Raw genomic sequence first — 24,938 nt, 5'->3', positions numbered from 1 at the left:
TCATCCCCTTCTGTAAATGGTCCTTAAGCCCCCTCCCGCTCTAGCAGGAGCCCGAGGTCACTACTGCACCTCCCTCTATCACTGGGACTGGAGGTGGGGTATGTGCTCTCCATGATTCTCATTGCCGCTCACGGACACCCTCCCTCCTCCCTCCTTTCAGACACTCAGGTGGGCATGCATTCTAGCTCCTGACTTGCTGTCACTCTCTCCTTCCTACTCCAGTTTTAATTCTTAGAGACTCTGATAGAACATATGGATGACCCAGCGTTGGGTCTCTCTGTTCCTTGAACCCTCCTCTCCCATGACATCTTGTGTTCTTCCACTCTGCCCAAGCTACACGCTCCCATAGCCATCTCGGAAAGCTGCTTCCACCTGCATGACAGCCACCAAATACATGGGCTCTGGAGCCCTTGACAAGGGACTAGCCTGAAGTGAGATGTGCTTTGCATATAAAATAGAGCAGATTTCAAAAACTTAGTGTCAAAAAATGTATAAATTATCATGAATAATTTTTATATCGACTACAACTTGAAATAACATTTGGACATAATTAAAATTAATTTTGCTTAAGTCTTTTACTTTTTTAATGTAGTTACTAGGAATTTTAAAGTTATATATATATAGCTCATATTACATTTCTACTGGAAGCACCGTGCTAGGTCTTTTCATTGCCAATAACGACAGCTCTCTCCCTAGAACTTCGATCCCAAGCATCCCTATCTCAAGCATCTCTAACCAACACCCCTATCTTTCCAGCCCCCTCTATCACCCCAACTCCAGTAAACTTTTGACCCCACTGGAACCTACAATCCACTGATTTTGCCACACTTGGGCTATCGCTCGTCCCTGATGTGTCTTACGTCCGTCCCTCCTCACACAGCATAAATTCCAGCTCAATCATTATAGTTTCTCTCTGGCAGAATTCATCTATTTATTCAGCAAATCTTTGCTGAAGACCAACTGTATGCCAGACTCTATTCTGGGCACATGGGACACATCAGTGAATGAAAGAGACAATATCCTGTCCTCGTGGAGTTTATATTTTTGTGGGAGGAGACAAACAATGAACAAATAAGTTATATAAGATGCTGGAAAGGTGGTTCTCGATTGGGAGTAATCTTGCCCCCCCCAGGGGACACTTGGCCATGTCTGCAGACATTATCAGCTGTCACAACAGGGGGAGACAGGCTACTGGCATCTAGTTGATAGAAGCAAGCGATGCTGCTAAACATCCCAGAGCACAGAGGGCTGTCTCCAACTACAAAGAATTTTCTAGCCTCAAATGTCAATAGGGCCATGGTGGAGAAACTCTGTTCTAGAAAGTGTTACTCATTTGGTGGGGGGCGGGGGGAGTAGAGCAGGGTGGAGGGACTGAAAGAGAAATTTGTGTTGGAGAATATGATCTTTTTTTTTTTTTTTAAGACTGTATTTGAGGGGGCACCTGAGTGGCTCAGTGGGTTAAGCCTCTGCCTTCGGCTCGGGTAGTGATCTCAGGGTCCTGGGATCGAGCCCCGCATCGGACTCTCTGCTCAGCAGAGAGCCTGCTTCCCTCTCTCTCTCTCTGCCTGCCTCTCTGCTTACTTGTGATCTCTGTCAAATAAATAAATAAAATCTTTAAAAAAAAAAAGACTGTATTTGAGAGAGAGCACACGCACACATGGGGGGAGGGGCAGAGGGACAAGTAGACTCCCTCCTGAGCGCAGAGCCCAAGGCGGGGGGCGGGGGAGTGGGGGGGGGGTAGGGGGTGGGGGTAGGGGGTAGGGTGGGGCGGGGGGTGCTCTACCCCAGGACCCTGAGATCATGACCTGAGCTGGAATCAAGAGTCTGGTGCATCCAGGTGCCTCAGAGAGTGTGATCTCAAGTAGGCTGGTCAGGTCTGGGTCAGCCTCATTGAGAAGGTGACACCTGAGCAAAGGTGTGGAGGGAAAGAGACCACCAACTGGGTTTCCTGTTTCACCGAGAACATTAAAGTCCCCAAGACTACATGTGCCCATGTAGTCTGCCTTCTCTCCAATTATTGCAGGGAAACTGTTCATGTTCCTAGCAAAGGCCAAACATGCCACTCAGGAACTCTCATACCCTCCACGCATTGGAGGCTCTATCTTTTTTTTTAAAAGATTTTATTTATTTACTTGACAGACAGAGATTACAAGTAGGCAGAGAGGCAGCAGAGAGGGAGGGGGGGAAGCAGGCTCCCTGCTGGGCAGAGAGCCCGATGTGGGACTCGATGTGGGGCTCGATGTGGGGCTCGATGTGGGGCTCGATGTGGGGCTCGATCCCAGGACCCTGGATCACGACCCGAGCAGAAGGCAGAGGCTTTAACCCACTGAGCCACCCAGGCGCCCCTTTTGGAGGCTCTATTAACCACCACCACCTCAACCTCCTTTGACCCTCTTCCCCCCAACCCCTGCCCCGCCCACCAGCTGCCATCTTGTTTTTCTTCCATCTTTGCCGCAAAGCTCCCTGAAAGAGTTGAGTGTTAGCACTGTCTCCAATTTCTTTCCTCTCATTTTTCTTGAGCCAAGGAACTTCAGGTTTTTGCTCCCAAACTGCTCTTAACGTGGTCACCAGGCATTCCCTCTGAACCAAATCCAGTCAGCCTTCTATGCTTAGTTTGCTAACCTATGAATAGCATCTGATACTATTGGTCACACCTCTGTCTTCTTCTGCACAAAGGCTCATCTGATTTGCTTCCTATCTCTCTGGCCAGTCTTCTTTGCTTGTTCCTCCTGGTCTCCTAATCTCTATGCAAAGAAGTACCCCAGAACTTGGTCACTAGTGATCTCGTCCCCATGTACACTCTGCCCAGCTTCCCCTAATGTTAACATCTGACATAATCAGGATACATTTATCAAACCTAACTGATGAAAACTATGAACGAAGCTACAGACTTTATTTGAATTTCACAAGGAGGGTTCCCAGGTACTCTGACTGGTTTGGTTTTAAGACTAAAATCCCATACTCCTGGGGCACCTGGGTGGCTCAGTGGTTGGGTGTGTGCCTTTGGCTAAGGCCCTGATCCCAAGGTCCTGAGCCCAGGCCTGCACTGGGCTCCCTGCTCCGAGGGAGTCCTGCTTCCTGCTTCTCCCTCTCCTACTCCCCCTGCTTGGGTTCCCTCTCTTGCTGTGTCTCTGTCAAAAAAAAAAAAAAAAAAAATTGGTCGCTCTCTCTTGTAAGAGGCACGGCCCCGAACGTTCGGTTAGATTCTTGATGCTTGGCGCGGAATAAAGCTTTGCTTGACCTTCGCTTTAAAAAAAATAAATAAAAATAAAAATTAAAAAATTAAAAAAACCTTTATTAAAAAAACAAAAGTCCCATACTCCTAAAGTCCCCTTAGTCCTAGGCAAACTACAAACGTCAGCCACCCTGTTGACCATTTTTTCCCGTTAATGTCCTTGTTCTGTCCCAGACTTCAACCCAAAATACCATGTTGCATTTGGTTGTCCTGTCTTACTCTGTTCTAATCTGCAATAGTTTTTGTCCTTCCTCATCTTGACACTTTTGAAGAGTACTGGTCAGGTGTTTTGTAGAATGTTCCTCAGTTTGGGCTTGCCAGATGTTTTATCATGATGAGACTAGACTTATGGATGTGGGGGGAAAATACCCATGGAGGTGATGAAGGGTGGAAATTTGATGTTTTCCTCACTGCTACATATCCAGTGCCTAGGACTGAGTGCCTGGCCCACAAGCACCTAAAACCTGTTTGTTGAATTAATAAGGAAGGTGAATGGATGATTCTGTAGAAATTATTTAGTATTGGTTTGAAATGTTCTTAATAAGGACGCCTTGTGGCTCAGCCGGTTACGTGTCTGCCTTTGGTTCAGGTCATGATCCTGGGGTCCTGGGATTGAGCCCCACGTGAAGCTCCCCACTGAGCTTCCCCATCTGACTGCCGCTCCCCTGCCTGTAGGCTCTCTTTCTCTTTGCCAAATAAATAAACAAATAAAATCTTTTTAAAAAAATGCCTCTTGGGCACCTGGATGGCTCAGTGTGTTAAAGCCTCTGCCTTCGGCTTGGGTCATGGTCTCAGGGTCCTGGAATCGAGGGCTGAATCGGGATCTCTGCTCAGCGGAGAGCCTGCTTCCCTCTTTCTCTCTGCCTGCCCCTCTCTGCCTACTTGTGATCTCTCTCTCTGTCAAATAAATAAATAAAATCTTAAAAAAATTTAAAAATAAAAAATGCCTCTTAAATTTTTTTCTTAATGTAGATAATATCTTATCATAAATATCGTTCTGAAGCTTTTTCCCCCTCAATAGTATGCTCTTACCCTATTGCAAATAACTATAATGATTCTTTTTTTTTTTTAAGATTTTATTTATTTATTTGACAGACAGAGACCACAAGTAGGCAGGGAGGCAGGCAGAGAGAGAGAGAGGAGGAAGCAGGCTCCCTGCTGAGCAGAGAGCCCCATGCGGGGCTCGATCCCAGGATTCTGGGATCATGACCCGAGCAGAAGGCAGAGGCTTTCCTGGGATCATGACCCGAGCAGAAGGCAGAGGTTTTAACCCACTGAGCCACCCAGGCGCCTCTATAATGATTCTTTAAATGTTCCTCTTTGCACATATATTAAACTTCCTGAAGCACAGAACTAGGGAAGAACTGCTAGATACAGTAGACACATTTACATGTTAATGGATACGGATAAATATCCAACTCAAGGGTTTGAAGGCACTTACGGAACCCTGCAGTGTTTAAAAGTACCCGTGTTCCTCACATCTTGACGACATCTGACAGCCGAAGCCAGAGGCAGCCTGAAGAATGCCTGCGTCACTCCCTGGACTACATCTCCCAGAACCTACCGCGCTTCCACGGCCTACCTGGAGGGCGTGAAATGGAGTGACCAATCCCGGAGGATCTCAGGAAGGTGGCGCAGCCTCCACTCCTCACCTACTGCTCGGGAGCCCAGAGCTGCGGGACTACCACTCCCATCAACCACCGCGGATTGTCGGGCCGGCCACCATTTCAAGACGCGGCAGGGACAGGAGAGGGCCCGGGACTTCACTTCCCGGCAGGCGGTGCGGCCCAAGGGGCGGAACTCCATTTCCCAGCAGGCTCCAGGCGGCGGGCGCCGTGGTGCCTTGTGTGGGATGTAAGCGCGGAGGTGGGCGCGGGGGACCCAGGCCAGGACTCTCCTTGGGATTTGGGGGGCTTGGCCTAAGGGCGTGTTCCGGACGGACTCTAGGTGCCCGGGGGTGCGGTCGTAGAGAGGGGGCGGGGCGGCCAGGGAGGGTTCCCCAGCGGGGTCCTAGGGGCGCACCCCCGTCGGGGCCGCGGCTTCTGGGGTTGTGGGGGACGAGGAGGCCCTTACAGCCTCGGCTGAGGGGTCTTCCACGGAAGAGGGGGAACAGACGAGCGGAGGGCCGGGGGGCAGGAAAGCAAGAGAATGTAGGGGATGGGGGTGTAGAACCTTAGCTGAGCCTGGGAGGGGGCTCCCCGGTCGTACCCTCCCGACCCTCCCTCCTCCGACTCGCCCGCAGGCCGAGGCCCGCCGCCATGGGGCTGAAGGCCGCCCAGAAGACGCTGTTCCCGCTGCGCTCCATCGACGACGTGGTGCGGCTGTTCGCTGCCGAGTTGGGCCGAGAGGAACCGGACCTGGTGCTCCTGTCCTTGGTACTGGGCTTCGTGGAGCATTTCCTTGCTGTCAACCGCGTCATCCCCACCAATGTGCCCGAGCTCACCTTCCAGCCCAGCCCCGCGCCCGACCCACCTGGCGGGCTTACCTACTTCCCTGTGGCTGACCTGTCCATCATCGCTGCGCTGTATGCCCGCTTCACCGCCCAGATCCGTGGCGCCGTCGACCTGTCTCTCTACCCGCGAGAGGGGGGTGTCTCCAGCCGAGAACTGGTGAAGAAGGTCTCCGATGTCATCTGGAACAGCCTCAGCCGCTCCTACTTCAAGGATCGGGCCCACATCCAATCCCTCTTCAGCTTCATCACAGGTTGGAGCCTGACAGGTGGCAAAGGGCAAGAACCCTGTCTCACCTGGGAACCTTGGCCCACCTCTTCACAACCCTGTCCGGTTTGCAGAGCCCATTAAGACCTGTAAGCCTTGTGAAGTGGGGCAAGTGTTATTACCCTCTTTGCAGCAAGGGAAACTGAAGCCCAGAGAAGGGAAGTGATAATGCCTAAGGCACAGAATGGCCTGCACCCCACTCACTTGACTCTGCCTCCTCAGTACCCCCATCCCCGCCCTTGAGCAGCTACAGGAGTCCCTCAGCCCAGTATGAGGCACTGAAGGCAGGAGCAGATTTGGGGAGTGAGGAGCCATAAACCGGCTACATTTGAGACACTTACATGAAAGTCAGTAGATGAGGGAGGGGCTTCACGTCAAGGAGCTTAAGACTCAGGGCTTGCAAAGGACTTTCTTCTTTGCTCCAAGCCCAGTAGACTGGCAATCAGGTCCTGGAGTGCCTCGTTGAGAAGGAATCTGAGGCCGCTTCTGCGCCTAGCAGGAAAAGAGTACAGAGAGAAATTAGGAGTATCTACTAGTGGGTGTATGAATAAGGAGTGTTGGCCAGAGGGTCCCGTTTTTCCCGTCCCTGTTATAATCTAACAGGCACAATAAAGCAATTATAATGTGGTTGCAGAGAAAGAGAAGGGACAGGGTCAAAGGCTGGGTGGAGCTGCGGGAAAGCTGAGAAGGTCTTCTGCTGCAGCACGTCAAGGGGGAGGGAGAGGCTTCGAACACAAAGGAGGAAAGGGATTGAGAACGGATGGGCAGGAGCATCTCAGGTTTGGGCACAGGCTTGGAGGTGAGCATGGGAGGAAGCATGGCCCATCATGACCTGGCCCCTTCCCCTAGGTCAGAGCTCAGAGGACCCTCTTGCATTCCCTTCCCTTCCACAGGCACTAAACTGGACAGCTCTGGTGTGGCCTTTGCTGTGGTGGGGGCCTGCCAGGCTCTGGGTCTCCGAGATGTCCACCTGGCCCTGTCCGAGGACCACGCCTGGGTAGTGTTTGGGCCCAATGGAGAACAGACAGCTGAGGTCACTTGGCATGGCAAGGGCAATGAAGATCGCAGGGGCCAGACGGTCAACGCGGGTGTGGCTGAGCGGGTACTGCCCCTCCCCCCACTTGGTGCACTTGGTACTCTTCTCTCCTAGCCCAAGCCACCTCCCCTCTTCCTGGCATCACCTCCATATGCCAAGAAGGGGGGGAATCCCCTTTTCCTGGCGGTCATTTTCTGGAGAAGGCCCAGGTGGGCCATCCTGAGACATCTCGTCTTGTGCTTTCCCAAGAGCTGGCTGTACCTGAAAGGCTCATACTTGCGCTGTGACCGCAAGATGGAGGTGGCGTTCATGGTGTGTGCCATCAACCCTTCCATCGACCTGCACACCGACTCCCTGGAGCTGCTGCAGCTCCAGCAGGTGAGGGGTGCCTGGGGAACCCCGGGTGGGGGCGCTTTCCCTTCTGGAGCTGCAGCTTCCGCTTCTGGAACACAGGTTGATCATTCTCTGCCTGGCCTTTCCCAGGGCTCTTGGGAACAGTAGAACTGGGATGTGAAAGGGCTCTGACTCCCGGAAGGGGCTGGTTCCTCAATTCTGGCCCCACCCACCTGGTGGGAGGTCCCTGCTGCTGCCAAACTCCCATCTGCCTGGCAGACTGAGACCCTCCTCCCCTCCCCCCTCATGCCTCTCTCTCTCTCTCTCTCTTCTCCCCCCACCCCCAGAAGCTGCTCTGGCTGCTCTATGACCTGGGACATCTGGAAAGGTCAGTAGGGGAAAGTGGCCAGGCTGGGCCTCCGAGCGGGTGGCTGGGAGGCAGCCTGGACTCAATGACCCTTTCCCAGGTACCCCATGGCACTGGGGAACCTGGCAGATCTGGAGGAACTGGAGCCCACCCCTGGCCGGCCAGACCCACTCACCCTCTACCACAAGGTGGGGACATCTCAGGAGGGTACAGAAGGGAGGCCCAACAGTGGCTGGGGTCCCATTCTGTTGGGGACTGGGAGGGGGCAGGTGAGAGAGGAACTTGATGTGTATCGAGGGGTATCGCCCATCCGTGTCCCATTTAGTATTTGCCCTGCATGTATTGAGGGCACGGAGGGCTGTCAGGGGTGTTCTGTGTTCCCCAGCGTGGGAGGGCTGGGGTCTGCATTTGTCCCCTCAGCCCTGCTTTTTTTGCTGCCTGTTATTGTCCTAGAGTATAACAGAGGTCACCTGTGGCGGGATCCCTGGGAAGGGGTTGTTTAACTCTGTGGGGGTGGGGGAGTAGGAGGGACATTGGGCCGGGCTTAAAAGCCTTTGGTGTTTGTGTAGGAGTGTGTCTGAAAGCCCGGGAAATGGATGCGTCCTGAGCTTGGAGAATGGGTCCCTTCCCTTTCCTAGCCCTTGTTCTCTGGGGGTCTCTGCCCCCTGCAGTGTGGTCCAGGCCTCAACAGGTAGCCCACTGCAGAGCCTGGGCAGGAGCACTTGGCAGAGAGGATAGAGGGGGGTGGGGCGAGATCAGAGGCCGGACTCTCTGGGATCAGCCCACTGCGCCTCATGGGTGTGACCGAATGGGATTTTTGCCATCCACGGCCACTGGGCCTGTGCCCTGAGGTCCCTCCGCTCTGTCCCCAGGGCATTGCCTCAGCCAAGACCTACTACCGGGATGAGCACATCTACCCCTACATGTACCTGGCTGGCTACCACTGTCGCAACCGCAATGTGCGCGAAGCCCTCCAGGCCTGGGCTGACACGGCCACTGTCATCCAGGAGTGAGGATCCCCCTGCCAGGGCCTCAGGCCGGCTGACCTTCCCCTTCTACCTAATTTCCAACCACCCTCATCCAGGCGTGAGGCCTGGGTCCCCAGCCCTACCCCTTCTCCCTCCAGTCCCCAGGCAGCCAAAGCCACCATCACCCAGGAGGCTGGGACCCCTTGATGAGGGCCTCACACCTTTCCCTGGCTCCCATGGCCTCCCAGTTTGCAAACACTGCCATCCAGCGGGAGAACTTGTACCCCCTGCCCCATGCTCCCCACACCGCTTACTCAGACCCATGATTTCCAAGGGAAGACCACATCCGCTCACCAGGTCCCTGGGGGTCCCTGCCATGGCCCAGACCCCACAGTGCCCTACTGCTCTCACAGCTACAACTACTGCCGTGAAGATGAGGAGATCTACAAGGAGTTCTTTGAAGTAGCCAATGATGTCATCCCCAACTTGCTGAAGGAGGCAGCCAGCCTGCTGGAGGCCGGCGAGGAGCGGCCAGGGGAGCAGACCCAGGTGAAGAGCTGGAGAGGCAGCCTGTGTTCACCTTGCGGGCCTCCCCACCCCCCAGCAGAGCTCCCCGTCCCTGGCCACAGGGACTGCTGCGTGGGACTGGGGCCTGCTGGGGGAAGGTGGCCCCGCGTGGAGAGCTACATTCTATCTGCTATAGGGGCTCCCTGGCCTGGCTTTGAGGGACCTGAGGGTATTTTAGGGGTTACTACTCTGTGCCTGCAGGGAAAGGGTGTGGAAGCCCATCTCTCTCATGGTCAGTGCCCCTCATTCAGTTGGGGGGGTGGGGTATAGGTAAGAGATGGCTTCTGCCTTCCCCCAAGTCCTGGCTAAGGACTGGTTTTACAAAAGGAAGGAGGCTCTGAAAGATCTAAGACATCTTTTCCCCTTGCCCAGGGTGCCCAGAGCCAGGGTTCTGCCCTCCAGGACCCGGAGTGCTTTGCCCACCTGCTGCGGTTCTATGACGGCATCTGCAAGTGGGAAGAGGGCAGCCCCACGCCAGTGCTGCACGTGGGCTGGGCCACCTTCCTCGTGCAGTCCCTAGGCCGGTTCGAGGGACAGGTGAGGAGCAGCTGCGCAGGCCTGCAGGGGAGGCCAGGGGGTGATGGCTGCTGGGGAGGCAGAACCTTTGTGGTCCTGAAGAGGGTTGGCTTGTCCCCTTTGGGTGTAGGTAGGACTGAGGCCCTGGGACGCGCAGCCCGAGGCTGGTCCTTGGTTTCCAGCCACAGGCCTGCAGCCTGGCCTCCACTTTCTCTCCCTGGCCAGGTACGGCAGAAGGTGCGCATCGTGAGTCGGGAGGCCGAGGCGGCGGAGGCGGAGGAGCTTTGGGGCGAGGAAGCCCGGGAAGGACGGCGGCGAGGCCCGCGGCGTGAGTCCAAGCCCGAGGAGCCACCGCCGCCTAAGAAGCCTGCGCTGGATAAGGTCCCGGGCGGAGGCCAGGGGGCGATGTCAGGACCCCCTCGGAAGCCCCCAGGGACGGTCCCCGGCACCGCCCGAGGCCCGGAAGGAGGCAGCACGGCTCCGGCGCCAGCGCCTGCGGCGTCACCACCGCCCGAGGGCCCGGTGCTCACTTTCCAGAGCGAGAAGATGAAGGGCATGAAGGAGCTGCTGGTGGCCACCAAGATCAACTCGAGCGCCATCAAGCTGCAGCTCACGGCGCAGTCGCAAGTGCAGATGAAGAAGCAGAAGGTGTCTACACCTAGCGACTACACTCTTTCCTTCCTCAAGCGCCAGCGCAAGGGCCTCTGAACTACCTGCCGGCCCTTGCGGTGGGGGGACAAGGGCACTCGGTCCCGATGGAGGGGCCACCCCCGTCACCCCCACCCGGCCCTCGAGCCCAAGCCCCGCCCCCGGGCCAAGGGGGCCTGAGCCCCTCCTCCAGGCCCCCCCCAACCCCTGCTGCAACTTGAGGGAGGGCAGACCACTCCCCGGCTCTGCCGGTCATTGGAATGTAGATCGCATCCCCCCCGGGAATCCCAGCCGGCCGAATCCCAGCCGGCCGAGGGAAACCTCACTTGGAGCTCCATCATTAATCTTTAAAGGTCCAAGCACTGGAAACAGGCCCCACCTCAGAACCGAGGCGCTAACCCTGGGCCAGACCGGGGCTGCTCACGGTTGCTCCCGGCCTGTGGGGACAAGGTTTCGCCCTACACCCCAGAAGCACAGGTCCCGCCTCCAACTCGGGAACCTGGGACTCCGATCGGCCCCTAGGAGTACAATTCCGCACTTCAGAATTCCATCCCTTGGGAATCCAAGCCCCCGACCCCAAAGAACTTAAACTTTCAGAGTTTGGAAATCCTAGCTTCTTCCCTTCTCTGCCCCCAGTCTGGGACACGAAACGCAGTCTCCGGCCTGTGAATCCTGAGCCCCGCCCCCTTCCTGACCAAACTGGCCCCAGATCAGAGCAGACCTCTTTCCGACCCTCTGGGAACCTCCCCGAGGTCCAGCCCGTCCCAGGGGACTCCGGAGGAAATCTGCAGGGGTTTGCGAGTGGGTGAGGGGAGCCTGATCTCTTCCTGTTTTGTACATAGATTTATTTTTCAGTTCCAAGGAAGATGAATACATTTTGTAAAAAAAAAAAAAAAAAAAAAAGTACACGTCCGTGTTTCATCGGGGAAATTGCGGGAGGGGCGGGCGGGACAAGGAAGGGGTGTCCCCTCTTCCCTCTGCCTTCTGGCCTTCGGGCTCCCCACCTGTACGGCGCAGGAAACCGGTGACCGGCCGAAGGGCCTCTGCCGGGTCTGCTCCGCCCGGCCTCGGGGCTTCCCCTCCCGGCAAGGGCCTGTCCCGCGGGCGCCTCCTCCCGGCCGGGCGACGGGGCATTTTCCGCCCACCCCCACCCCTTCTGGCCCCGCCCCTGGCCCGGGCCCCGCCTCCGCGGCCTCGGAGACACCCGTGCCCGCCCCGGCGGTCCTGCCCCGCCCCACCCCGCCCCGCGCCGCCCCGCGCCGGCTCCGCGGCTCCGCAGCTCACGACTGCCCGCCCGCCGGCCCGCCCGGCGCCGGGCAATGGCGCTGCTGCGGGACGTGTCGCTGCAGGATCCACGGGACCGCTTCGAGCTGCTGCAGCGCGTGGGGGCCGGGACCTATGGCGACGTCTACAAGGTGCGCCAGGCGGCCGGACGCGCGGGAGAGCGGCGGGGAGGGTGCCGGCTCTGCGCCCTACCGCGCTTCCAGCCCCCAGCCCCGCCCCCTCCTCATCCCGCTTCACCTCCTCCGCCCCCGCAGGCCCGCGACACGGTCACGTCCGAACTGGCCGCGGTCAAGATAGTCAAGCTAGACCCAGGTGAGGGCCCGGGGCCAGGGCCTCTGCGCTGGAGGGAGGGCGGAGCGCCGGGAGGGCGCTGAGAGTTGACCCCCTGAGAGGCAGGCCCCAGGAGGTACTGTCACTTGGGATCTTTCTGGCCCAGATGTGCCCATTTTGCAGATGGGGACACTGAGTTAGAGCAATCCCTAGGCGCCTCCTCTCCATGATGCCCTGTTCTCCCCAGGGGACGACACCAGCTCCCTCCAGCAGGAAATCACCATCCTGCGTGAGTGCCGTCACCCCAACGTGGTGGCCTATATTGGCAGCTACCTCAGGTGAGGCTGCTTTATCCCCTTGCCTACCCCCAGGCAGCCCCCATGTGGCTCTGCTGTGTGCCCACCCCAGTTCTGTGCTCCCCCCTGCCCCCCAGGAATGACCGCTTGTGGATCTGCATGGAGTTCTGCGGAGGGGGGTCTCTGCAGGAGATTTATCACGGTGAGGACCGGGACTCCAGGCCCCAGAGGGCCACAGCCTTTTCCCAGCCCGCCCTTCCCCAGCTTGGGGCAGGAGAGGAGAGCTGGAGTCCCAGACTTGGGCCCTTCTCCACTACTCACTGGCTGTGTGGGCCCTCTCCACTCCTCACTGGCTGTGTGACCTTGAGAGAAACGGTGTCCTTCTCTGGGCTCTGTATCCCAGGCTGTGCAGGGAGGGGATGTGGTTAACATCTATTTTACCTGGCAGTGCCTGCTGCTTTCCCCCACAAGGGGTGGCCTGGGAAGGTCAGCCTATTCTCCAGACCTCCATGCCAGCCTTCACCCATTCCATTCCAGCCACCGGGCCCCTGGAGGAACGGCAGATTGCCTATGTCTGCCGAGAGGCACTGAAGGTAGCTAGGCCCCTAAGGCTGTTCACACCCCCAATCCCCAGGAGCTGTGGGCAGGGAGCCCAGCTGGCCTGGCCTGTGTGTGTGTGTGTGTGTTGGGGGTTGAGTGGAGTGGCTTGGCAGAGCTGGCCTGAGGGGCTGTGGGTCCTGGCGGGGAAGGGGCCCCAGCCCTGTTGCCGGAAGCAGCACATTTCCCTCTTGGCTCAGTCACTTCCTGTTTGGGGAGAGGGGAGGAGGAAGCTGCTTGGGTGGGGGGCCCCAGTTGAGAGAGGGGGCTCAGGAAAGGGGGGATAGTCCTGGGTGGCTGCTCTCAGGAGCTTCTCTTTGTCCCCAGGGCCTGCACCACTTGCATTCTCAGGGGAAGATCCACAGAGACATCAAGGTAGGGGTCCCGCCAAGGGCATCCTGGGAGGGCGGGGGGAGGCTCTCGGGGGCACCAGACGGGATTCTCTCTCCTCCATTCCCACAGGGAGCCAATCTTCTCCTCACCCTCCAGGGAGATGTCAAGCTGGGTCAGTACCCCGGGGACACAATCAGGGTGAGGTTTCTCTGGAAGCCTGTGGAGTCTTAAGGTCTGCATTGGAGGGCTGGGTGTCCTTGAGCGAGTCACTTCACCGCTTAACCCTCAGCTTCCCCGATGAGAACATGGAACCGCCCTCCTTCCCCGCTAGCGGTTGGATGTGGTTGGGTCTGTATGGAGTCTAACCTGGGACTCCACACTTGGTCAGGGATAGAAGGTGGTTGATCCCTCCTGGAGAGGGCCCTGGCCTCGACTTGGACGTGTGGCAGTTGCGGCTGAACCTGGGCCGCCTGCTCTCTGAACCCTTAAGTGCATTCCGAGCCTCAGCCCTGGAGGTGGGTGGGGAACAGTAGCCAGAGGGCAGGTGGGAACAGCTCTTTGTCCCTGCAGCCGACTTTGGGGTGTCAGGCGAGCTGACGGCGTCCGTGGCTAAGAGGAGGTCTTTCATTGGGACTCCATACTGGTGAGGCTGTGCCTTTGGCTGAGGGGGTGGGGGGGGCACAGATCAGGCACTTGGCCATCCCATCTGTGACCTCCTCTTTAGGATGGCCCCAGAGGTGGCCGCCGTGGAACGCAAAGGAGGCTACAATGAGCTCTGTGACGTCTGGGCCCTGGGCATCACCGCCATCGAGCTGGGGGAGCTGCAGCCCCCTCTCTTCCATCTACACCCCATGAGGTCTGCTGAACACTGACCTGCCCCCTTGCCTGACCTCCAGGGCCCTGCAGACCTTGTCCCCTGACCTCGTGCTCTCCACAGGGCCCTGATGCTTATGTCGAAGAGTAGCTTCCAGCCGCCCAGGCTGAGAGACAAGACGCGCTGGTGAGGGCCCACGTCCCCTGCCGGGGCCTCCTTTCCAGCAGTCTCCACGGGGGCGGAGAACCTTCTGCCAACTCCCAGGGTGCAACCTGGGGAGCTCTGTGCTCTCAGCCTTTGTGGACTGTCTGTGGGCGGGTTGCACCCCTGCCCCTGGGTGTGGGGGACCCGGTGTGGGCAGGGAGGGAGGGCACATGGTTAATGACCAAGGAGCCACCCGGTCACAATAGCGATATCGCTCAGGCCGGCTGCCCTTGGCGTCAGTCTGGCTCCTTCCTGGAGCAGACTCCCTGCTTTGGAGCGGGCAGGAGGCCCACATGAGGGCTAACTTGGGTCTGGGGGTGGGGGGCTCTTGTGCCCACTAGGACCCAGAATTTCCACCACTTCCTCAAACTGGCCTTGACCAAGAACCCCAAGAAGAGGCCAACAGCAGAGAAGCTTCTGCAGGTGGGAGATGGGGGCAGGGCAGGGGCCGAGGGGTTGGCAAGCAGGGCCCTAGAGGCCAGGAACCAACCTGTGCCCCCCCCCCTCCAGCACCCGTTCACAACCCAGCACCTCCCTCGGGCTCTCCTCACACAGCTGTTGGACAAAGCCAATGACCCACACCTGGGGACCCCTTCCCCAGAGGACTGTGACCTAGAGGTAAGTGAGGGGAGCTGAAGAATGGATCTTGGCCTGGGCAGATGAGAAGCAATGCAGAGGCGGTCTGGGTCAGGTTCCTTTGACTTGCGTATTTCCAGCACTGGGAGCCTTCCTCCAGGGGCACCCACCCATTAGAAATCTCCCCTGGGCTCATCTTGCCTCCCGGGACCCCCCACTTGATAAATTCCTGCTCTTGGCTCAGGCTGACCTGACCCTGGCTAAGCTCTTCTGGTCTCTGTGTGATCCTTAGCCAGTTACTTGCTTCTTTGTGCTGGTTTTCTCATCCTGAATCTTCTGATCATCTCAGAGGGTTGTTGTGAAAACCAAATGTGGGTAAAGCACTTCGAGCGAGTGCCAGGAGAGTGTCAACTGTCTGTGTTCTTCCCTAGACTTATGACATGTTTCCAGACACCATTCACTCCCGGGGGCAGCACGGCCCGGCCGAGAGGACCCCCTCGGAGATCCAGTGTGAGTCTGCTCAGGAGGTTACTTGTGGGGGTGGGGGAGGTTAGTGGGGTTGTGTGTGCAGATCTGGTGGGGGGCTGTGTAGATGGACTTGGCTGGGGGCTATGTAGGGGATCCAGTGGGGCGCTTATGTGGATCTGGGGGGGGGGCTGGTGGATCCAGTGGGGGGCTGTGCAGGGGGACTTTGGGGGGAATCCAGTGGGGGACACATGTGGGGGTTTGGTGGGGGGAGCTGTGGGGCGTTTTGGTGGGGGCTGTGTATATGGACTTGGTGGGGGGTGCTGTGTGTGCAGATGTGGATTTGGTGGGAGCTTATGTGCTTGGATATAGTTGGGGGCGTGTGGACTTGATGGGGTACCGACTGGATTTGGGGAAAGGCTGTATGTAGATTGGGGGGCTGTGTGTGGATCTGGTGGGAGGTTGTGGGGGGAAATGGTGGGGGGACTGTGTGGGTAGATCTGGTGGGAGGACTGTGGTAGCGGACTGGTGGGAGGCCGTGGGGGGGGGATCCGGTGGGAGGGCTGTATGTATGGATTTGGTAGGGAACTGTGTGTGTGTGGATTTGGTGGGGGACTCTGGGATCTGGTGGGGAGCCGTGTGCATAGACCTGGTGGGGGGCTGTGTGTGGGCATTTGGTGTGAGTATGAGAGTCATTCGGGAGACTCTCTTGCTAACTTGCATACCCTGGACCTCCCCCCCCAGTTCACCAAGTGAAATTTGGTGCCCCACGAAGGAAGGAAACAGACCCACTAAATGAGCTGGTGAGGGGGGCCGGTGGTGAGGGAGGGGCCGTGAGCTCGGGTGACGCGGGAGGAGCTGGGCTAGAGGTTGAGCGCCTTAGATCCCTGAGGCCTGGGGAAAACAGTGACACTGAAAGGGGTTAGGGGGTGCTCCTTCTGGGCACCGTGATCACACCTCTCTAAAAAGCGGGCCTATCACAGACACGAGCCCATACCCCACCCGCTCAGCGTGGTTCTCTCTGGTGTTCTGTGTCTGCACTCAGTTATCTGACCCACCACCTCTGGGTCCCCTTCTCTGGTCCCTTTTTCTGCTGCTTCTCTCTCCCCTTCTCTTGCCTTTTGTCTGTCTTCCTCTTTCATAGTTTCTTTGCCCCTCCTTGTCTCTCGATCACAGCTCTCTTGCCTGTACCATGTCATTTTCCATCTGTTTGTCTGTCCTCTCTCTCCTACAGTCTCTCGATCACCCTCTCATGTTGCTTCTCTTCTCTCTGCTTCCCTTTTGGCCTTTCTGACTTGGTTTCCCCGCAGTGGGAGGAGGAGTGGACGCTGCTGGGAAAGGAGGAGCTGAGTGGGTGAGTGAGGGAAAGGGAAGCTACAGGGGAGGGGTGGGGGCAGCCAAAGAGGTTGACCTCTGACCTCATCCCCTCCTGCCCAGGAGCCTGCTACAGTCCGTCGAGGAGGCCCTAGAGGAAAGGTGAGGGACTGAGCCGGAAGGTGGGGGGTGGGCAGCTGGATCTGGGGCCCGGTGACATCTCATACTTCATGTCCCCCTGTTTTGTCCCCCACAGGAGCCTGACCATCCGGCCAGCCTCAGAACTCCAGGTATAGTGTGGAGGGGAGTTGGAGTTGGGGGTGGGGGGTGGGGGCTGCAAAGGGTGCAGGTGGGGTGAGACCAGGTTACGGGGGACCTGCTGACAGCCAGGCTCGGTCCCCTGACTCTCCTCCCAGGAGCTGGACTCCCCAGACGATACCACAGGAACCATCAAGCGGGCCCCGTTCTTGGGGCCATCCCCTGCTGAGCCTCCAGCTGAAGAAGACCCTCTCTCCAGCCCCCTGGGTGAGTCCAGTCTTGGGGGACCAGGAGGCCGGCTCGGGTAGGGCTGGAGCTGGAATTCACAGCCGGTCTGTGCCTGCAGGAACCCCACCTCCACCGCCCCCAGGCCCTAATAGCCCCCCACTGCTCCCCACTGCCTGGGCCACCATGAAGCACAGGGAGGATCCTGAGGTGAGACGGTGCTCCAGAGGGGCTGGGAAGATGGGAGGCTGGGGTGCCCCCTCGGCCCTGACTTGGTCCCTCCCTTCCAGAGATCATTGTGCCACGGGCTCCCCCCAACCCCCAAGGTGCACGTAAGTGTCCTGCAGCCCTGCCTGCCCGCTACCCACCCCCCACCCACCTCGTGCCTCCCCCAGCTCTGTCTTCACCAGCCTCTTGCCTTCTCTCCAGATGGGCGCCTGCTTCTCCAAGGTCTTTAATGGCTGCCCCCTGCGGATCCACGCTGCTGTCACCTGGGTTCATCCTGTCACCCGGGGTAGGCCGGGGCCGGGAGGAAGCGGAAGCCCAGGAATCCCCCAGCCTGGGCCAAGGGTCGGGAACGGACCCCTGACCCCAGACCCCATCCCCACCCCGCAGACCAGTTCCTGGTGGTGGGGGCCGAGGAAGGCATCTACACCCTCAACCTGCATGAATTACATGAGGACACGCTGGAGAAGGTGAGGCCCGGCTGGCTTTGGAGGGGGGAGGGGCCTGGGAGGCTGGGGTGCCGACTCCCCATCCACCCATCGCTCTGTGGCCTCCAGCTGATTTCGCAGCGCTGCACCTGGCTCTACTGTGTGAATAACGTGCTGCTGTCGCTCTCAGGTACGGGCTGGGGCCGCCAGGGGCTGGGGCCTGCCCCCCCCCACAACCCGCGCTCTCTGAGCCCCTCTCTCCCTCTCTCCGGCAGGGAAATCCACGCACATCTGGGCCCATGACCTCCCAGGCCTGTTTGAGCAGCGAAGACTCCAGCAACAGGTTCCCCTCTCCATCCCCACCAACCGCCTCACACAGCGCATCATCCCCAGGTCAGGAACCCCCGCCCCCCCCCCCAGGAGCCTGGATGATGCAGTGGGGCAGGAAAGGGGGGAGGTGGAGGGGCAGAGCCAGGGTTGGACTATGGCCTTGCATGGGACTGGGCTTGTGATCTCACAGGTCGCTCTGCCTGTCAGAGCCTTAGTAGCCCCCATCCCGGGCCCCTGGGTCCCCAGGCCTGTTTGGAAGCAGGGAGACCCTGGTGAGGCAGCTGTGGTCGTTAGGGTACCAGGAAATGCTTAGCAAGCACTTGCTGTAGGTCTCTGCCTAAGCTGGGCTTAGAGACAGCAAATCACATGTGTCCTTAACGGTCAGTACCTGGCCAGGCAGGGAACCAGGGAGAGCTGGGAGGGGCGCAGAGGACTCTGGGAGGGCAGCCACCCGAGGCCATTGGGTTGGCAGGTACACAGCAGGCTTCTGTGCAGATGAATTTTGGAATGGCGTTCCAGGCAGGAGAAGAGCTCCAGAGAATTCTTGTGGGTGATCTGGGGAGTTGTTTGGACAGAGGGAGGAGGGCAGAGCAGCCTGAGGGGGAGACACATGGGTGTCAGAGCCCTTCCTTTGATGCCAGGCCCAGGATCTGGGTTTTGTTCAAGCGGCAGCAGCACGGGGAGTGTTTTAGAAAGATCCCTCGGTATGTCAGTTGGGACTCTTCCTGTTGCCGGCGATGCATGTCATTGACATAAGCAGAAAAGGGGATTTAGTGGCCCATGTAACTGCAAGGTCAGGAGTAGAGTTAGCTTCAGGCCCAGCTGGATCCAGGCTTAAACGGCTTCATCAGGAATCTGCCTGCATCTCTTGGCTCTGCTTTCCTCTATCCGCTTCCTTCTCAGGTAGGCTTTCTTGTCCAGGGAGGCAGGCCCGCCCGACCAGCGTTGCCTTAGCTAACAGTTCTGTGGTACTAGAACCTTGGCTTCCAAGGGATTCCCACAAAGTCCATGGATCTAGCTTAGGTCCCTGCCCACTCTGAGCCTGTCCCTGTGGCCACGGCATGAGGAGCTCAGGGGTTGGGGGACAGGCCTGGGTCACGTGCCCTGTCCTAGAGCTGGGGGTCAAGAGAGACAGATGAAGACTAGAGGCATCTGCTAGCTGGCTGTGCTGACAGTGGTCATGGCTTGAGCCATGTTCAGGAAGCAAGGTTGACCGGATCTGGGGCCTGACCGGAGTGAGCAAGAGGGAGAAGGGAGGGACTGGGGGACCTCAGGGGAGCAGATAGTGCCATGTGTTTTGTGAGGTGTCCAGGGGATGTCCAAGGCCAGTACCTTGGATGTGTCTGGGGCCCTCTGTGAACTAGAGTTCCTCGTATTCTCTGGACTTTCTTGTCACGAGAGACAGACAACAAACAATCAACATAAAAAGGGTATTCTGTGATGATGTGCAGAGGGGGAAATGGTACGTAAAGCAAGGGGAGAAGGAGAAATAGGAGGGGTGGAGCCTGGATTGTGTTTAAACAAGGTGGTCAGGAAGGACCTGGCTGACATGTGCTGTTTGAGTAAAGACTTAGAGCAAGCCTTGTTGATATCTGGGGGGCGGTGGGGGGAGCGTTCCAGGGGGCAAAGGATGGCCAGTGCAAAGGATCTGGGGCAGGAACAGGCTTGGCCTATTTGACGAACAGCAAGGAGCCTGGTGTAGCCAGATGGACGGAGTGCAGGGAAGGTGATCTGGAAGGGCCCTGTAGCCACAGTGAGGCCTTTGACTGACTCAGAGCAGCCCGAGGGCCGCTGCCGAAGAGTGACGTGGACTGAGGTTGTCTGAGGTTCACGGACCAGGGATCCCTGTAGCCGCTGTGTTGAAAATAGACTGACGGTGTGAAGGGAAAGCAGGGAAACCAGTCCGGAGGTTCTTGGAATCATCAGGTGGGAGGCGATGGTGGCGTGGGTCAGGGTAGCAGTGAAGGAGATAAAAAGCAGCTGAATTCTGGTTTTCTTTTGCAAGTCGAATCAGCAGGATTTCCTGGCAGTTGGTGGGAGGGAGAGAAGGAGTCTAGGATGACTCCGGGGTTTTCGGCCTGGGCCGCAGGGAGGGTAGAGCTGTCATCAGATGGGGGTGGGTCAGAATCCAGTGTCGTCGCATCGAGTCTGAGACGCTCAAGCAGGACCTCAGGCGACTGTGTGCCAGGTGTGCCTGGATTCAAGGAGGGGTCCGCGCTGTGGGCTTAGATGTTGCCCTGCTCCAGGGGGATGGTGGGAGCTGGTAGGGGCGGCGAGAGAGGTCAGGCTGGTGGCTACCCCGGCTGGGGAGCTGTGGGCCCAGGCCCTTCCTGCAACGGCCTCACTCACATACCACATCTGGAGCCCTGCAGCCCTGGGGCTTCCTGAACTCAGTTCCCGAGCCAACCTCTGCTTTGTCCCAGGACCTGCAGGAAACAGGCCCATCAGGGCCCCAGCTTGGGTGTGTGTTTGGAAAGTCACAGAGTCGTGGTGTCCCTTTTGCACATTAAAATCAGAGAGGCAGAATTGTTTGGAGGAAAAAAAAAAAAAACAGATACAAAAATATATGCCTCTGTCCTGTCCAGAGGCCAGTTGGGACAGAGAGCCGCAGGAGCAAAGGGAGAGAGGAGACAGAGGGGGCAGATGGCCTGGGTCACTGGGAGGCCGAGGCAGGCCTCCAGACGTGTAACCCTGTTCCCCAGAGAAGGAATCGGACTCTGGAGGCCCCCTGAGGGCTTGGGGGGCGGCCAATAACCAAAGCAAGGACGATACCTACTCTCCCCATGCCACCTACTCTCCCCATGCCGAGACACGGCCAAGGTAGTTGAGCCACCCCCACTGGCCCCTGTGGCATCCCTTCAGCCGAGGCCGTTTGTTTGTGGTTTTCTTGCAAGTCTTAATCCCCTTGGGTCCGCCTGCCCTTCTGTGACGTGTGACATGTGGCAGGCGGTGGGGGGGGTGGAGGGAGCGGGGGTGCTCTGCCGGGCCTCACGGGGGCTGGAGCCGCCATCCGCTCCTGCCCTCTCCCTGCCCTTGCTTCTCCAGTCACGGCCGCTTTTAGATCTTGCCTTTGCCTCAGAAGGATTTTCAGTGACTGACAGTGGGTAGGAAAGTAATTATTCGGATTGGAAAATGCTAGCCCTGCTTGAGTGCACGCAGCGCACTGGGCTCTGCTGGAAGCCCTTCTCCTCCCTGTGGGGTCGGTGCCACAGTGACCCCCATTCTCCAGATGAGGAAGTTGAGGCAGGGGCAGGTTAAGTGAGCTGCCCAAAGTGGCACAGGTGAAGGGACTTCTGTGCCCACACCCCTGGGCTGCAGGCTGTGGAGGTGGGTGCTGGAGCCTCAGTCTCTCCCCACCTCCCCATCAGGCAGGGAAGGGGATAGTGCCCATCTCAAGGCTCAGGGGGGCCTTGACCTTGGATGGCGCCCATGACCCACGCCCTGGTCGTCACCCCCTGCAGGCGCTTTGCCCTGTCCGCCAAGATTCCAGACACCAAAGGCTGCCTGCAGTGTCGTGTGGGTAAGAGCCAGGCTTTGGGGGGCTGGGGGGAGCCGAGACCACAGGCACGTCCCGGTCCCCATTGCCGACCTCTCTTGCAGTGCGGAACCCCTACACGGGCAGCACCTTCCTGCTGGCCGCCCTGCCCACCAGCCTGCTCCTGCTGCAGTGGTATGCGCCGCTGCAGAAGTTCCTGCTGCTGAAGGTACGCGACGGGGGTGGCGGCGGGGACGGCTGTGGCCGGAGAGGGGGACCCTGGGCGGCAGCAGTGGGCCTGGGGGGAGAAATGGAGACCTGAGCACCGCTGCTGCCCCCAGAACTTTTCCAGCCCCCTGCCCAGCCCAGCAGGGATGCTGGAGCCCCTGGTTCTGGACGGGAAGGAGCTGCCTCAGGTCTGCGTGGGGGCAGAGGGCCCAGAGGGGCCTGGCTGCCGAGTCCTCTTCCACGTCCTGCCCCTGGAGGCTGGTCTGACTCCTGATGTCCTCATACCCCCTGGTGAGCTGGAGGGCCGTGTGTGTGTGTGTGTGTGTGTGTGTGTGGGGGGGGTGGGGGGGGGGTTGATGGGCAGTGGAGGGTTAGGGATTGGCTTCACAGCAGCTTAGAGGCCCAGAACTCCCAGTGTCCCTCCAGCCGGGCTTCTTTAAAAGGTTTCATGAGGGGCGCCTGGGTGGCTCAGTGGGTTAAGCCTCTACCTTCGGCTCAGGTCATGATCCCAGGGTCCTGGGGATCAAGACCCATGTCAGGCTCTCTGCTCAGCGGGGAGCCTGCTTCCTCCTCTCTCTCTGCCTGCCTCTCTGCCTACTTGTGGTCTCTGTCTGTCAAATAAATAAATAAAATCTTGGTTTAAAAAAAAATAAAAAAATAAAAGGTTTCATGAGACCTCAGGCTTGGCAGCTGAGAAAAGCCTGACCAAGACCAGTAGGGGCCACGGGGACAGAACCAGACTGGGCAAGGCGGGCACCAGAGGCCTTCATTTTGAGCAAGGGAAGCAGGACACTGGGTTGGGACGGCTCAGGGGAGCAGAGGGGGTGGCCGTGGGTCAGGAAGGACAGGAGCACTGGACTGAGGCCTAGTTGTACCCCCAGCCAGGGGCCTCCCACACAGGCCTTCATTTTTAATCCTCACGATGGTCCTGCAAGGCTTGTGTTTCGCACGAGGGAGCTGAGAATGCGAGCGTGACCGCTCAGAGACATGGGGTCACATAGTGGCAGAGTCGCACATGGTGCTCCTCCCGGCTCCAGAAACCCTGGCCTCCCCGGCTTCCTGGGACACCCCTCTGCCTCTCTACGTGCCCGCAGGCGGGTCACTCAGCAACTCTGAATCTCAGTTCCCCACACTGGCCGGTGTGGGCGTCTGTCAGACTGCTGTGCGGTTGGAATGTGCTTGTGGGGACAGCTGGAGGTCTGGCGGCCTTGAGGGAAGCTGGCGGCTCAGCCAGGCGCGTCTCCCTTGTCTGCCTGCAGAGGGCCTCCCGGGCACCGCCCAGCAGGTGATCCAGGTGGACAGGGACACAGTGCTAGTCTGCTTTGACCGTGAGTGCCCCCGAGGTCAGGGCTGGGGGCAGTGGAGGGACCGTGGGGAGGCTGAGGGAAGCCATGTGAGTAAGGGTCCGCCTCCCCAGAAGGGAACCACCCCATTCGCATCCACCAGCCCTCTCCCTGTATAGGCTGCGTGAGGATTGTCGACCTGCTGGGTGAGCCCACGGCCACACTGGCGCCTGTGCTGACCTTTGACTTCCCCATCGAGACTGTGGGTGAGTGAGCGGGATGCAGGTGGGGCCGGGAAGGTCCCTAGCCTGGAGCACGGACTGCGGCTGGGCAGTTGGATGAGGGGGCAGGCCCCAGCCCCTCTCAAGAGCCACACAGCTCACCTGCCGTCTGCAAGAACCTGGGCCCAGGGTGTGGCTGGGGCGGGGGTGGCGGGGTGGGGGGCGTCCTCAGAGCTGGTGCAGGCCTGAGGCAGCCCGATGCCTCCTAGTGTGTCTGCAAGACAGCGTGCTGGCCTTCTGGAGTCATGGGATGCAAGGCCGTAGCCTGGACACCAACGAGGTGGGTGGAACTCAGGACCCTGGCTGCCCCCACAACCCCACACCCTGTTGGCCCCGCCCCTTAGGAGAGGACCTGCTGGGGTGGCCTCAGTGCCTCTTTTCTTCCCAGGTGACCCAGGAGATCACAGACGAGACAAGGATCTTCCGGGTGCTCGGGGCCCACAGGTAGGACACGGTGCCCCGACTCCCTTTCGGATGCGCCTGCGGCTGGATGGACGTGCCCACAGGTCTTCCCTGCCTTGCTCACGTCTGGTTCTCTCTTGCCTCCAGAGATATCATCCTCGAGAGCATTCCCACCGACAACCCAGGGGCTCACAGCAACCTCTACATCCTCACCGGCCATCAGAGCAGCTACTGAGGGGGCGGGTCTGGCCTTGCCATCCCCCCACCCTGCCCCCAGGCCTTAGCTGCAGTCCGTTTAGGCAGAGGGCCCTCTCCCCTGTCAGAGGAGCCCAGTCTGTGCTGGCCTGAAGGGCAGAAATAATCCTGAGAAGAGTTTTGGGACTACGGAGGGGAGTGGAGAGGAGGCCACTCCAGGCCCCCCCCACAAAACTGGACCAGAGGAAGCTGCTGTCCCCTCCCCCGCCCCTGTGCGCAGCTAGGGCCCTGCAGCAAGGGCCCTGGGCAGGGTGGGGGCAGGCCCAGGCGACCCATTCCATTTTGTTCCACATTTCCTTTCCATTCTTTCTGCCAAGAGCCTGCCCCCTGCACCCTGTCCTGGGGAACATGGTATTTAAAAGAGAGACTATATTGGTATTAAAGCTGGTTTGATTTTACTCCACTGATCCCTCTTTGTCGGGGGGTTGGAGGGGGAGCTGAGCCCACGGTCTCCTCTCCCTCCAGCTCATCTCTCTGTGGCACCAGAAAAGGGGAGCCACCCATGGGGGAGCCAGGCAGAGCTGATGGAGAGGCCAGTGTCCCCAAAAGGCATCTCAGGGGTACTGCCTTCCCAGACTCGCCTGCTCAGCATGAGCCCTCGGCTTTGAAGTGTGAGACCAGGAATCATGCAGGTGGGATGAGGCCCCGAACGAAGGGATTCTCAGCCAGGGCACCCCTGCCCCACCCGGGATCTCACCGGGCAGCCAGGGCCTGGGAAGGGCCAGCCACTCACTGCTCTATAGACACAGCCTGCTGTGAGCTGTATCCCCTGCCCATGCCTGGGGCTACCTCCCTGCCCCCAGCTGTTGCCCAGGTATCATTGTGTTCCATCAGGCCGGCTGCAGAGTACGGGCACCATCAGCAGGCTAGACTCTGGGAAGATCAGCCAGTGTCCGTTTCACCAGTACTCCCAGACGGCCTCCTGAGTGCCAGACCCTGGGCTCACAGAGGGTCGGTACCAAGATGTGGACCAGCTCCCAGCGAAGGCAGCGATCCTTGCGGGAGCCT

The 24,938-nt window shown here is 58.8% G+C and overlaps 2 protein-coding genes across 6 annotated transcripts; both read left to right on the top strand.

Annotated features, from left to right (window-relative positions):
- Nucleotides 1-4,956: 4,956 nt before the first annotated feature.
- MEN1 (menin 1) lies at nucleotides 4,957-11,283 on the top strand. Of its 4 annotated transcripts, none has more exons than XM_047691651.1 (10): nucleotides 4,957-5,089; nucleotides 5,478-5,938; nucleotides 6,846-7,054; nucleotides 7,238-7,366; nucleotides 7,669-7,709; nucleotides 7,789-7,876; nucleotides 8,561-8,697; nucleotides 9,070-9,205; nucleotides 9,596-9,760; nucleotides 9,965-11,283. In XM_047691651.1, coding segments are annotated over exons 1-10 (1,851 nt in total). In that variant the 5' UTR covers nucleotides 4,957-5,087; the 3' UTR covers nucleotides 10,448-11,283. The 4 variants fall into 4 exon arrangements, with proteins under 4 accessions (XP_047547607.1, XP_047547608.1, XP_047547610.1 ...); XM_047691652.1 differs by having other exon boundaries at nucleotides 4,964-5,101; XM_047691654.1 differs by lacking the exon at nucleotides 4,957-5,089 and adding an exon at nucleotides 5,093-5,192.
- A 335-nt stretch (nucleotides 11,284-11,618) lies between these two features.
- Nucleotides 11,619-24,328, top strand: MAP4K2 (mitogen-activated protein kinase kinase kinase kinase 2). Of its 2 annotated transcripts, XM_047691650.1 has the most exons (33): nucleotides 11,619-11,802; nucleotides 11,926-11,983; nucleotides 12,189-12,279; nucleotides 12,375-12,439; nucleotides 12,775-12,830; nucleotides 13,162-13,209; nucleotides 13,297-13,339; nucleotides 13,738-13,810; nucleotides 13,892-14,023; nucleotides 14,105-14,167; nucleotides 14,527-14,608; nucleotides 14,696-14,803; nucleotides 15,193-15,271; nucleotides 15,971-16,029; nucleotides 16,537-16,580; nucleotides 16,664-16,702; nucleotides 16,797-16,830; nucleotides 16,957-17,065; nucleotides 17,145-17,233; nucleotides 17,314-17,355; nucleotides 17,453-17,537; nucleotides 17,639-17,718; nucleotides 17,806-17,866; nucleotides 17,952-18,069; nucleotides 21,468-21,526; nucleotides 21,607-21,710; nucleotides 21,823-22,000; nucleotides 22,969-23,037; nucleotides 23,172-23,258; nucleotides 23,483-23,553; nucleotides 23,662-23,717; nucleotides 23,823-23,932; nucleotides 23,966-24,328. In XM_047691650.1, exons 1-32 carry the CDS (start codon nucleotides 11,707-11,709, stop codon nucleotides 23,908-23,910), a joined length of 2,466 nt encoding a protein of 821 aa, XP_047547606.1. In that variant the 5' UTR covers nucleotides 11,619-11,706; the 3' UTR covers nucleotides 23,911-23,932; nucleotides 23,966-24,328. The 2 variants fall into 2 exon arrangements, with proteins under 2 accessions (XP_047547606.1, XP_047547605.1); XM_047691649.1 differs by having other exon boundaries at nucleotides 23,823-24,328.
- Nucleotides 24,329-24,938: the final 610 nt, after the last annotated feature.

Source organism: Lutra lutra, chromosome 10, assembly GCF_902655055.1.
Source record: "Lutra lutra chromosome 10, mLutLut1.2, whole genome shotgun sequence".
NCBI lineage: Eukaryota > Metazoa > Chordata > Mammalia > Carnivora > Mustelidae > Lutra > Lutra lutra.
Note: the sequence above shows the minus strand (reverse complement) of the source record. Positions and strands in the feature narration are given on the sequence as shown.